Source organism: Helianthus annuus, chromosome 2 (assembly GCF_002127325.2).
Source record: "Helianthus annuus cultivar XRQ/B chromosome 2, HanXRQr2.0-SUNRISE, whole genome shotgun sequence".
Taxonomy (NCBI): Eukaryota; Viridiplantae; Streptophyta; class Magnoliopsida; order Asterales; family Asteraceae; genus Helianthus; species Helianthus annuus.
The window spans coordinates 72,456,165-72,470,076 of NC_035434.2; the positions used below are offsets into that span (position 1 = coordinate 72,456,165).

Genomic DNA, 13,912 nt, shown 5'->3' on the forward strand with positions numbered 1-13,912 from the left:
TTTTCGTGCCGATGCTTATTGCGTATGCTCGGGTCTTGACTGCACTTGATTTGGTTTTTAATTGCGAATCTAATAGGACTATTTTTATGCGATTTGGTTCGTCGAACGCCAAGATCGCTAAATTTTCCAGATTGAGTATACAAGTTTTATCTCGTGCACTTCTGGCTTTGATTACGGTTTGTTGTTGAGAATATTTTTGGAGGGTTGTTACATGCGAGCTCCACTTTCTTCCCGATACTAAGTCCTTCGACTAATCAACAACCATTATTCATAACGCTAGCACATGTTAACGAGAACCACTTCATACATGTTAAGCTGGAAGGGGATTATCCAATGCCACCAGCACACGGGCTATAATTGAACCACCAAAGACCCCATAATGGGAAGATATGTACTTGCCACATCTAGAATGGTATACATCGATAATGAATCCTCCACCAAGATCAAACCCCAGTCTTAACTACATCGACAGTGATACGGAAGAATGATTTTTGTAATTAATAGTATTTTTTGTATCGATAATTATTCTTATTGTAATTAATAAGATTTTTTGTATTAATTTCTATAATTTTTTATATAATTAAAATTGCATAAAACAATTTAATAACATTTTTATAAAAATTTCTATCATTTTTTTATAATTAGAATTGATTAAAACAATTTTATAATATTTTTGCTCATATTTTTATCATTTTTTTATATTACAAAAAAAATTACAAATATACGCCTCGTATAGACCTAGACGGGTCGTATACGTGTGGTCAAAAGACCATTTTGCCCCTGATATGCCCACAATCTAGGCTTAAACGAGGGGCTAAAAGGTCATTTCACCAAACACAGACACCTCGTATAGAGTTAGACGGGTCGTCTATTTTGAGCGGCATTTTGGGTTTTTGAATTTTTAAAATTTGAATTTCAAAATTTAAATTTAACAAAAATGGACGCCTCGTATAGAGCTGGACGGGTCGTCTTTTTGGGCGGCAAGATTTCTTTTTTTAAAACTTGAATTTTGAAAATCTTTTAGTTAATTACCATTATACACCTGAGAAGCCCCTAGTATAGGCCTTAATCAGGGGCATAAAGGTAATTTAAAACACTAGACGACACGTATAGGTCTATACGCGTCAAATATGGTGGGCGGCAACTGTTGGGGTTTTTTTTTAATTATTAAAAAAGTATTTATTAAATTACCATTTTACCCCTGTAAAGCCCCCAGTATTGGCCTTAGTCAGGGGTAAAATGGTAATTAACCATTCCAGAAATATCTTTTTGGATTGGTTAATTACCATTTTACCCCTGATTAAGGCCTATACCGAGGGCTCTACAGGGGTGAAATGGTAATTACATAAAAAGGCTAGACGGGTCATCTAGCTCTATACGAGGGGTCTATGCCTCGTATAACAAGGGGAAACCTAGACGACCCTGGTTATCACCCCCGAAATACAAACAACACATACATACGGATATACGCCCCGGATCGTATTTGGACCGTTTTTCGAAGATTGAAGCATCCCTGGTACGTATTTCAGCCCGTAGTTTAGTATTCTTGCTTCGTTTTCGCCTTTAGACCATAGGTTTCCCCTGAAATTAGGTTTTTATTGGGTTTGGGGGTTTGAAGTTGAGGTTGAAGATGAAGGACATAGAATAGGACGCCCCGTATACCTCTATGCGAGGCAGATACGAGGCAGTGTTTTTTTTTTGTTATTAATGTTATTATTATTATTATTGTTATTATTATTGTTTTTATTATTATTATTATTATTATTATTTTTATATTAATATTTTTCTTATTATTATTATTATTATTGTTATTATTATTATTATTATCATTGTTATTATTGTTATTATTATTTATAATTATTATTAATATTATTATTATTATTTATTATTTATTATTATTATTATTAATGTTATTATTATTATTATTGTTATTATTGTTATTATTGTTATTATTATTTATTATTATTATTATTAATGTTATTATTATTATTATTTTTATTGTTATTATTATTATTTTTATATTATTATTATTTTTTATTATTAATATTTTTATTTTTATATTATTGTTATTATTATTATTGTTATTATTATTATTATTATTACTATTATTTATTTATTATTGTTTTTATACGTATACGGTATTTATTTGCAAATTGATTATGAAGGACGATGAGATTCAGATTGATATTGATGGGCACCGCCGGGGGATCAGCCGGTGCCGCGGGGTCCGCGACGGAGGCGGCTATCGCCTCCGGATCCGCTGCACGATCACCCGTATCTAGAGTTTCCCGACGGCACCCCTGCCGCCCGTCATTGCCAGAAGCTTAGAAGGATGCACATTGGAGCGCATGTAGCGATCGACTTGGATGCGATAGATGAGATTAGTGAGACAGCTAGAGTGCGTTGGTTTATACCTGTCGATTCCCCGTGGCATCGTCTTTTTGAGTTGGCGCACACACCGAGCTACAGGGAGCTGCTGGTCGAGTTCCTTTCGTCATTCACATTTCACCCTCCTGGGGTCCCAGTGCCGCTTCCGCACCCAGATGCTCCCCCTCCGCCTGAGGTTTCTTTCAGGCTCGCTGGCGTTTTGCGTTTCGATGACGCTAGCACAGTTTGCGGTGCATTGTGGTTTATACAGGCAGGAGGAGATCGAGACTAACTTTTACACAGCGGGGCTAGTGGTGGTTGATAGACCCACTCTTTTAGGGTTTTGGCAGGTGATTGCGGGGCCAAATACTGGGGAGCACGACAAGTCGAAGGGAAGGGTTTCATTTATTAGAGACCCATTGTACAGGTACGTATGTTTATTACAGCAATTATTGTGATTATGTGTATTGTTTATTAATCTTTGTTTCTGTAGTTCGCTAACACTATCTGCAGGTATATGCACCATATGCTCGCTACTTCTATTGCAGGGCGCGACTACAGCCGTGAGTGGTGTACGAGCACAAATCTTTTTTTCTTTTATTGTTTGTTGTACAGGAGGCCGCGCGCACTAGCACACGGTATAGCCCAGTACTACGTCTCCGCCCATCACCGGCAGGAGCGCGGATTTTTGTATGGCGGTGCGTACGTGACCGTCATTTCCCGTTCATTGGGCAACGTACCGGAGCAGGACCCACATTTACGGACGCCGCCAGTCATGCCGACGCGGATGGGTTTTCCATCGCTGAGGGGATGACACCGATCAAGAGGTTCGTCGTTGGCCCGCGGTTCAAAAACCGCAACGGGGGCATATGGACAGAGGAGCCCCTACCAGAGCAGTTCGAGCTAGTCCATCCTCCGCCAGATCCTGCTGCAGTGCCCGTGCCGAACCCTCCGGTGGATTTAGATGGTGCAGCGATGCCACAGTCACCGCCACCTCCCGGGGCGTCTCAGTTTCCACGTCACGTTATTCCAGGTCATGCCCTAGGAGCTGCGCTACATCCGGAGGTACGAGCCGAGCTTGACAGGCTCAACGATTTGGTAGGTTGGTTGGTACGGACCGAGCAGGATAGACGAGAGAGAGAGGGATTACCCACGATACCGCTTCCACCACCTCGAGCACCACATCAGCAGCAGCCGCAGCAGGCAGATCCAGATTCGGAGCCTGATGCGTAGACCAGTTGTAGTTTTTATTTTTGTTATGGATGTACAAACTTATCTCATATATTTTTGTTATGGATGTACAAAAGTTATCTTATATATATGTCATATTTACGTTTGTTTTCAGTTATTCGGTTACTTAATGATTGTTGTCTTAAATTGATATAATACGGAAACAATATATGTTTTGAATATAATACGGAAACAATATTTAAACGAGATACAATTTTAATCGGAAGAATAATATTTAAAAAAGTAAAATGTCAAAAATATTATAATATTTAATCGATAGAATCTATTTAAAGAGTCGATCTCATAAAGCGGTTAAATTTTTTATAGTGTAAAAAACAAAAGTTTTTTTAAAACAAAAAAAAAAAAATCGCTAAAATAAAACTCTTTCAAAAACTATCAAAATAACCACATCAAAACCCACCAAAACACCCCCTCTTTCAACCAAAAAAATACCCAATGCCTGGACGCGTCGTATAGGCCTGTATGAGGCGTCTAGGGTTTCTTAAACTTTGTGCCTAACAACCTCTGAAGACCCCCTTAAATTCAGTGCCTAGACGCCTCGTATAGCCCTATACGAGGCGTCTAGGGCACAAAAAGTGTCCAAATAGTGTCAGAAAGTGTGTGTGAATAGATGCAGCCTTGCTAAAATAAAAACTAAAAGATAGATGTTGATAAACGTACCTCTAAATTACAAAACATAGGGGAAGGTCTACCATTAGAAATTAATATCATTCGGTATCTTTAGCTAGATCCTTAAAAATTTAACAAAACTCTAACCCGTCCCTTCGCTTGATCTTAACCTGAGCGAGAAACCATCGATCGACAAATATACAGTTAGTACCATGAAGGCGATAGCCATGGTCGCAACAACTGACATCAAGTGATTATTGTGATGAAGGTGTTACAATTAAGCCATTAAGACATGAAAAATATACTAATTTTGGCATACTCAACCCGTTGTGGTGGACAGTGATCAAGGTGATCGATATAAGCGTTAGACGTAGAGCTTGAATTGAACTCAAGCATAGCATAAGCTCCGAGTTTAAACCGGTAGTTTGGCCCTTAGATCGTAGAGCTACAAACAAGCCCCGATCAACTTGATTCGGTTCGGGCCAAGTAGGCGTAACCGGTCTCTTGGGCAGATCTATTTGTTTAATATATTTCTTTTATTGTGTATGAAATACTTTTGTTGAGCCGTAAGTAGCATAAAACTTGATTGAATTGAAGTTGTAACTAAAAATTAGTTTTAAACTACATTACATAAACGATAAAAACCATTGACAATAACCCAAAGATTTTTAAACAATACAATAAGAAATTCCATAAATAAAAAACTTACTATAAACTAGAGGTGCACAAGTCATGTTTTTGACCCAAACCAGTTCGGGTTGATACCGAGTCAGGTTGGATCAAAGAAAGTCAAAGCTGGTTTTTGGTGAAATTGGTTCAGGTTCCAACCCAGTTTATAAGAGTGAAATGATCGGGATTGACCGGTTTGAACCGCTTTGGTTTGGGTTTGACCAGGTTCAAATTGGCTTCAAAGTATAGGTTACAACCCTACGGTTCGAGTCGGGTCCAAACCAGGCTCGGTTCCCAACCCAGTTTTTTTTTGCACCGCTACTATACACAACATCGGCCTTTTTGGGAACCGTGCCACACGAGCTGCTAATCGGGCTATAAACCATGAACCGGGCCTAATTAATATCATTTAGGATTATGCATTCCAATACATGGACCGAGTTGAGTTTTGGCGCGGAGCCGGGTCTAAGACTGTGGTAGGCCCGGCCCGTGCAGTTTGTTAACCTCTGCTTAGTAGACAGTGTTAATGGGTGGAAAGTCAGATCAGTGTAAAGGAATGGGAGATAATGACTTTCCATCACTCTTAAACTCTTTGCAAGTGTTACTTAATTTTCACACCTTTGCTTGGTATTTCAGCAAGCTGTAACTCATTGGATAATCAGAACAATCTAAGTAGGAATGCAACAACTGTTAGGTAAGATATCTTCATGTTCTGCACCTTATTAATGCCTCACTTCTGTTGCTAAATTAACTAAAATAAAATAATGGTTCTAAAGTTCAGCTTATGGGCTATTCTTCTTTTTGTGTTTTCTCAAAACTCAGGTATGGTAAATTTATCAAATCTTTTGTAATGAAATAGTATATAAAGTAGGGGTGTAATCGAGACAAGCCGCACGTGACCTCCTTGAGCTCGGCTCACTAAAAGCTCAAATAAAGTCGAGCTTCATTTATCGAGCTCGAGTAGGCTTGCGAGCCTGAACTATTTATTTTTTATTTAATATGTAAAATATACATTTACATAATAACTATTATAATATACACAACTATTATAAAATAACTAAATAATATATATGATGTTATATTTTAAAAAATTAATTTATATATATTTACATAATAGTTATTATTATTATTATTAAACGGGCCGAGTTCAAGATTAGGCAAGCTTGGGCTGTGCTCGGCTTAGCTTGTTTACACCCTGTTGGATAATCTTGATGGTTTGGGTCAAGTACGGGTCAAGTCGGGTCATGAAGCGAATATGGGTCGAGATATGAATTCGGGTCAGTAGTAGATTGGGTCTAAATGGGCTGAAGAAATGGTCTTTGTTGACCGAATTGCATGGGAAGTGACGTTGGAGTGTAGCTAAAAAGAAGGAGAACGTGATTTATTTAGCATGTGTTTAATTTATTTGTTTGCTTTATAAATAGGTCTAGTATTTTATGTTTTTATTCACCCCTTGTAATCATCTTCATTAGTGAGAGATACAATAGAAAGAGTACGTAAAATTAAGTGTGTTGTGTGTGTTCTTGGGCCTGAACCAACATTTGGTATCAGAGCAGAGTGCTCGTGAAGAAGACGGTGTTCGCCGTTTTGAGAGTCGGTTCGGAGAAGAGGGGAGTAGCCCTCTAAACTACTAGGCTGAGAAGAGAAAAAGAGATCGGTGTTGAAGGCGGTGATTACCGTTGAGAGGAAGAAAGAAGAGCAGCAGGTTCTGTGTGAACCGAACATGTTTCTTAGTGAGCCATGTCGAGACGAAATCGAGAGATGAAAAGAGTTTTTAGTGAGCCAAACACGGTCCTGAGTGAGCCGGCAGAGACAATGAAGAAGACAATCTTTGTGATTGCGGAACGGTTCTGTGTGAGCCATAAGAAGAGTTCAGGGGTGAACAAGAAACCAAGAGAAGAAGGGTTCTACGTGAACAAAAGGAAGAAGATGATCTGTGTGATCAAGCGTGCTCTGTGTGTCGTAGGCGTGAGAAAGGAGGACCAGATCTTTGTGATCAAAAAGATCGAAAACCTTAGTGGTGCTGTGTGAATCGATCAAGGAAAAAAAGGAGAATCTTAGTGATTCCAGTATCTATGTGAGAAGTTTGAAGAGATCTGTGTGATCCGAAAAGGAAAAAAATATGTGTGATGCGAAGACGACCGTTGTGGTAAACGGAAGAACGGTGGATCTGTGTGATCAAGATGTTCAAGGTGAACTGACAAGCGTGATGATTTGTGTGATCAGGAGAGAGTTTTGTGTTAGCTATACAAAGAATCTGTGTGATTCATCGAGTCCGTGAAGAAGGTTTCCGGATGGTGTTTAAGAAAGCTGGTTGTGGAGGATTTTGGATGGTGTTTGGCGGTACGAACAATAGCAAACTGACTGACTGAGAAGTGGTGACAGGGATGTCTGGTAACCATGGGATTTTATAGTTGAACTGGGGCTGAATCGATGTTGAATTAGTCTCGGAGGTGAGATGGTGACGAAAACCAAAGCCGGCATAAAGCAAGAATGAAAGTTAGCAAGACACTGGATCCATGCGGTTCGCAAAAGCAAGATCCGAGCCATGTATGGTTTGTAGTTGGTATATAGCAAGATCGAATCTTTGTGATTCGGGTAGCAAGAAGATCAAGAACGGATGCAAAGAAACGAACAACTAGAAAGATCCGAGATCAAGATTATGGGGGTGAATGTTGGATAATCTTGATGGTTTGGGTCAAGTACGGGTCAAGTCGGGTCATGAAGCGAATATGGGTCGAGATATGAATTCGGGTCAGTAGTAGATTGGGTCTAAATGGGCTGAAGAAATGGTCTTTGTTGACCGAATTGCATGGGAAGTGACGTTGGAGTGTAGCTAAAAAGAAGGAGAACGTGATTTATTTAGCATGTGTTTAATTTATTTGTTTGCTTTATAAATAGGTCTAGTATTTTATGTTTTTATTCACCCCTTGTAATCATCTTCATTAGTGAGAGATACAATAGAAAGAGTACGTAAAATTAAGTGTGTTGTGTGTGTTCTTGGGCCTGAACCAACACACCCTTGTATTTTTTAACAGTTTCGTATTGTTATTTCAGTGGCGTTTGACCCGTTGGATCCTTTCGGGAACATAACAATCAAATGGGATGTCATATCTTGGACACCAGATGGTTATGTGGTGAGCTTCATGTAGCTTTTTACGCAACTTGGCAAAATGGACCGGTTAGGGGGTAACACGTTTGGGTTGTGTTGACCAGAAACATTTTCAGTAAAAGATAAATAGAATAATTAAAAAGTTGGTATGCATTAAATATACTTTTTTTATAACTTTCAACGCAACCCATTATACGGTTTTCTTTCTAAAACACAGCTAAAATCAACCCATTTATAAGTAAATTAAACTGTGTTGTAGGCATTGGTCACAATGAACAACTTCCAAATGTATAGACATATAATGACTCCTGGGTGGACCCTGGGATGGAACTGGGCTAAGAAAGAAGTGATATGGTCAATGGTGGGAGCCCAAACTACAGAACAAGGTGATTGTTCCAAGTTCAAAGGAGGAAACGTACCGCATTGTTGCAAGCGGGACCCGGTAGTTGTCGATTTGCTACCTGGAGTTCCTTATAACCAGCAAATCGCCAATTGTTGCAAAGGTGGTGTGGTGTCTTCATATGGCCAAGATCCCTCTGCTGCGGTTTCGGCTTTTCAAGTCAGTGTTGGCCTTGCTGGCACTTCAAATAAAACTGTAAAACTGCCCAAGAACTTCACTTTGCTGGCCCCTGGCCCGGGCTACACTTGTGGCCCGGCTACGATTGTGCCATCTACCGTCTATTGGACTAAGGATCGGAGACGGAAGACTCAAGCTTTAAGTAAGCTTCTATCCCTCTTTTAGACAGTATAAAAGACTACCAACAAAACTAGTTAGGGTAAGCACATGTTATGAGCCTGTTTCTTTTAAGTAGAGGTGGCAAGATGGATGAGTCGGGATGACTTGGTATGGTAACTAGATCAATACAATTTTGGTTAACGGGTCATAATTTTGTACATGTCAAAATGGTTCGGGTCAGTTCTAGTCGTGTTGGCCCGTAAACAACTTTTGTGCATATATTTTTGTAATGCTGTTAGTGCATTGCTTATGATAACAAAGACATATTGAAATGAAGACAACTTTCTAACATGTTTGTGGGGTCGTCTTCGCGGGTTTGTGGGTTGACCCAACATAAACACGAAATGTTGTAGGTTGATACGAGCTGTACCCGTTTAACCTAGAAATTTTGTTTTGTTTTTTTTACATAGTAATAATCTAACTAGAATTTAATTACCGCCAAAAATATCGATGTATATAAAATATTACATTTAAACTATGAAACCGAATGCTAGTTTCTTTTATATCTTTTAAATTTTGGTATAAAACACCCAACCCGTTTATTTGGATGCAGTGACATGGAACGTGACATGCACTTACTCACAGTTTTTGGTATCCAAGCATCCAAGCTGTTGTGTATCTTTTTCTTCCTTCTACAATGAAACCATCACTCCATGCCCATCTTGTTCATGTGGTTGCCACAACAAAGACAAATGTATCAAGTAAGAGTTCGTTTATCAAAATGTGCAAACGCGAGTTATTAAATTATGTCATGATTGATATGACCCTGCTAACGATGGCTTAAAAAATGTAGGAGCGGTTCAAAGAGGGCAACCTCTGTTGGGGTTAACACACCAAGAAAAGATAATGAACCATTGCTACAATGCACTCATCATATGTGCCCCATACGGGTGCACTGGCACGTCAAGCAGAATTATAAAGATTATTGGCGCGTAAAGTTGGCTGTCACTAACTTTAACTATCGACTAAATTATACACAATGGACTCTCGTTGCACAACATCCGAATCTGAACAATGTGACACAAGTTTTTAGCTTTGATTACAAGCCTTTAGTTCCCTATCAATCCATAAGTGAGTCAAACTATCATCCTTTGGGGAATGTAATGGAATTCTAGATGGTTTGGAGAATAACCAAGCATTTTTATAAGCTACTTGTACAAATAGGGAGTTCGCTAGCGAACTCACGCAAAAGCTTTGAAATTTCATGCGAAGCAAGTTTACCTTCTCACGAATCGTTCGAGTTTGCATCCCCCTCCAACATTTCAATGTGAGCTTTTTCATGAGTTCGCTAGCCATGGTAGCAAACTATCTATTTGTACAAACACTTTCAGGAGACGTCTGCAAACGCATAGCCATTTTCCAAACCACCTAGAAATCCAAAAATATCACCTTTTTGAAGTCTTTGGAAATTAAAGATTGTTTTCTTGATGTGCAGATGACACGGCGATGTTTTATGGTATGAAGTTTTATAATGATTTGTTGATGGAAGCTGGACCATTTGGAAACGTGCAATCCGAAGTGCTCTTGCAGAAGGACAAGAACACTTTTACATTTAAGCAAGGATGGGCTTTTCCTAGGAAAGTTTACTTCAATGGGGATGAATGCATGCTTCCTCCTCCTGAGGCATACCCTTCACTACCAAACGATGCTAAAATTGAAGCAATCACGATTTCAGCAATCGTGGCTTCTGTGATTTGGTTGATACATCTTTTCATTTGGTGACAATGTGAGTGAGACTTATGTAGTTCATGCCAGATTTTGATGTCGTTTATGTTTGCATCTATTTTGAGTGGTATGGTTTCATTTTCATGTGTAAACAATGAATGCACTTGTCACCCGGATGTAATATCATAAGCATTTTATTACCCTTGATGTAATATCATAAGCATTTTATTACCCCATGATCGGTTCGATACCGGAAGCTTGTCACCCGAATCTGGTTCAATACAAGAAGATTACACAATAATATTCTTGATAGGCCAAGTTTGGATTTCCCTTATTAGTATATATGTGGATTGTTAAACACCATGAGTGTACTAATAACCTTCACCTCTCAAGGTTATTAACAACGCCGGATCTGATTTAGGGTACGAGAACCTGTACGCATACCTTAGTCAAGTTAAGTTAGGTTAAATTAAGTGGTTAAGTTAATTAGTTTCAAAGGGGTCATGCAATCATGTCACAAAAGATAAAAAACCAAGAGTTAATAAAAGATAAACACATTAAATCAAATAAAGTACTAGATTAATAAGATTAACTCATCCAAGAGTATGAAAAGACATAGAGATTACAACCATATGAAGATTTTAACACTCTCACCGATGGCGATTACCACTCTTCATGATCTTCAAACTCTAGCTCAAGTGCAAGTGCATATACGTGTGCAACAAAGTATCTCTCGTCTCTCATTATTACATTTCTAGTGAACTAAACTACTTGGTTGCTTATTTTGGAGGGATAGTGTAAAAGGGAGAGGCACTAGAAACCTTCGGAAAGAGTTCTGGTCGGACTTAGGAGGCCTCTTAAGAAATGGCACACTTTGGAATAAAGACTTGGGGCTCTATTTATAGGTTGGTTGGGTGCAGGGGAGCACGTGCATGCCTGGGGTAGCACGGTGATGTGCCCTTAGTTATACATATTTTTAGTGCATAGTTACCCCCTAATTCTAAGTACTTTTCTGACCTTATAGTTGGAAATGCTACCTAAATGGTTCATATATGACAAATATAGGTTTCTAAGGTCTTGGGACGAAAGAAGTAAAAAACGAGCATAAACGAGTTGATATAAATTCGCATTTCAACGTAAATTTTTTCTGAAACGAGTTGGGGAAAAGATAATGTGTTTTCATACTTATTTTTATGTACAATTTCAGTCAGTCTATGTTTTGACATTTTAATTTATGTGTTGGTATAAATTCATCACGTTTGAACGTAAACGATAGAAATTCACGTATTGAAATATTTTTTTCTCGGAAACGAGTTCGGTTAAACATAATACATTTTCATGCTTATTTTTGCGTACATTTTCGGTTGGTATATGTTTTAAAGTAAACCGTGTTCAGAAACCAACCAGGACAAATATAATACCTTTTCATTCGATGATATACATTCGAGTTATTGTACATTTTGATACCCTAAGTCTTGATGCAAAGGCAATGGTGTTGTAGGGGTTAGGTGAAAACCTCACTAAACGAACTGACTTGAGTTCGATTACATTTCTTTTGTAGCCGTAATGCTTGGATCAGATACGATGAAACACACATTTTCATATGGTTAACACATCTATAAACAAATAAGACGTCGTCGCTGCAACACGCGATGTGTAGCAACAATCTAGTTTTATATATGAAGAAAAGGGATTTTTGTCTATATAGATTGTACTAGGTTATCAACCCATGTAATAAACGGGTTGAACAGTTCAAATGATAATAGTTATAACTCTATTAATAAAAGAAATATAAATGAGTAACCATGTAAGAATGCAAATTGGATAGATAAACTAGCACAAAGTGATTGATTAGCTTACAAGATGGAAGTTTGAGATAAACACTACAATCGGACAACATAACCTTTAGATAATAATTCTAGATTGGTATACTGAAAGAGGAGATCAACAACACACAACAAAGGAACCTTATATATAGGGAACTCCCATTCACTGGATCTAACCTTGCAAATACTAGCCCATTCGCCAAAACAAACTAGCGAATGGCACATTCGCTAGACACATCTAACGAATGGCAACGGGTTATTTCGTTTAACAACCTACAATCACATATTCAGAAAATGTTTGAATCCAGTTTATTTGTACAGCTTAGGACACACTAATATGCACTAACAAACTCTAAATATAAGAATGCTTAAAACTTACTCTTACATCATAGAGTAACCCCAAGTGTTCGATACCCATAACCCTTAATGTAAAATGCTAAAACCACACGGTGTGGGCATGAAAACCAGCGTGGTTTCCTCTCCACACTCTGCACACTGGCCCGCCAACGGCGTGGAGGGCGTCGTGGGGCTTGAGGCGGTAAGTTTTCCACTAGCGTGGAGGTGTTATGTGGGTTGACGTGGCACATTTTTAGTGGGCGTGGGTGTCACACCCTCAAATTCCACATGCGGGGTTTTACCGCGAGGCGTGCGACTGACCAGAATCTATCCACTAATCATGTTGAACCAATCATTTAAGTTGTAAAATCATCACAATCAACACGATTAGTGATCAGTGTTTAAAAGTCCAAAATACAGTTTAAGTGAGCAGCGGAAAATAAAGTAAACCCATCATAAACTTAAAACCACAAGTTTATTAATTATACAAAGTTTAAGGCTTTACGAGCCACTCACTCCGGTTGATTGCAACGTCCGTCCATAACTGTACCTAACAACCTGCAAAACATGCACTAAGGTGTCAAAATAAAGTTGGCGAGTTCACAGTTTTTCAGTGTTGTTTCAAAATCAGGTTATTAAATTACTTAGTTTATAAGACATGTCATGGGGAGCCACCCCATCCTTAGCTACTAAACTGTGTGGTACCGAAACTTGACCGTTTAAGTTGTTTGTGCCCCATGTCAATGTCTATCATCAATGACCAGTTGTCCACGGCAAAAGTTCACTCCTGTTCTCCTCGACATGGTGTGAGGTTTGTCAAACCTAATAGCGCTGTCAACTAATACCCATCGCCAGGCCCGACGATTAATCGGTATAATGTGTGGGGACTTTCAGATAGAGTTTGTTTAGTCCGCTAAAAACATGAAGTATTTAACAGTGTTTCTAACCAGGAATACTAGGCAATCCCAATCCATGGAAAGTGTAGTCCACCTCCAGTGGATAGTTTGTTCAGTAACTCCAATCTAGAAACGCCCGTGTAGCCCCAAACTAGGGGTACTGTATGTATTTCCCAAACCAGGGAAATAAGTGTGTTGTCCCAAACTAGGGAAGCATGCTTTTAGAAAAAGTTGTGAACTCACCTTAGATTAGCTCGGCAGATTAAGTTATGCAAGCTAGTATGGTCAACCACGTCCTATTATTGTTACCAAGAGTATTAGGGGCCGTGCACGTAATTCACGTAAATCCTACACGTATCTAGCAATTAACATGCGTACAAGTTGTCACATCATATTACCGAGTAGTTTTCAAGTATATGTTCATAATATACACTACGACATGTCA

General features: G+C 38.7%; 1 protein-coding gene across 3 annotated transcripts; it reads left to right on the forward strand.

The window, feature by feature from the left end:
- The first annotated feature begins 5,353 nt into the window (after window positions 1-5,353).
- LOC110916303 (COBRA-like protein 4) lies at window positions 5,354-10,640 on the forward strand. Of its 3 annotated transcripts, none has more exons than XM_022161055.2 (7): window positions 5,355-5,590; window positions 5,673-5,718; window positions 7,954-8,033; window positions 8,268-8,727; window positions 9,298-9,445; window positions 9,538-9,815; window positions 10,180-10,640. In XM_022161055.2, exons 4-7 carry the CDS (start codon window positions 8,280-8,282, stop codon window positions 10,464-10,466), a joined length of 1,161 nt encoding a protein of 386 aa, XP_022016747.1. In that variant the 5' UTR covers window positions 5,355-5,590; window positions 5,673-5,718; window positions 7,954-8,033; window positions 8,268-8,279; the 3' UTR covers window positions 10,467-10,640. The 3 variants fall into 3 exon arrangements, with proteins under 3 accessions (XP_022016742.1, XP_022016747.1, XP_022016751.1); XM_022161059.2 differs by having other exon boundaries at window positions 5,486-5,590; window positions 5,678-5,718; XM_022161050.2 differs by lacking the exon at window positions 5,673-5,718 and having other exon boundaries at window positions 5,354-5,590.
- Window positions 10,641-13,912: the final 3,272 nt, after the last annotated feature.

Bases quoted from the DNA above. Each gene is read 5' to 3' on its own strand.
- LOC110916303 (XM_022161050.2), top strand. The intron at 8,728-9,297 runs GTAAGCTTCTAT...ATTTGGATGCAG, and splicing joins ACGGAAGACTCAAGCTTTAA to TGACATGGAACGTGACATGC. The intron at 9,816-10,179 runs GTGAGTCAAACT...CTTGATGTGCAG, and splicing joins AGTTCCCTATCAATCCATAA to ATGACACGGCGATGTTTTAT.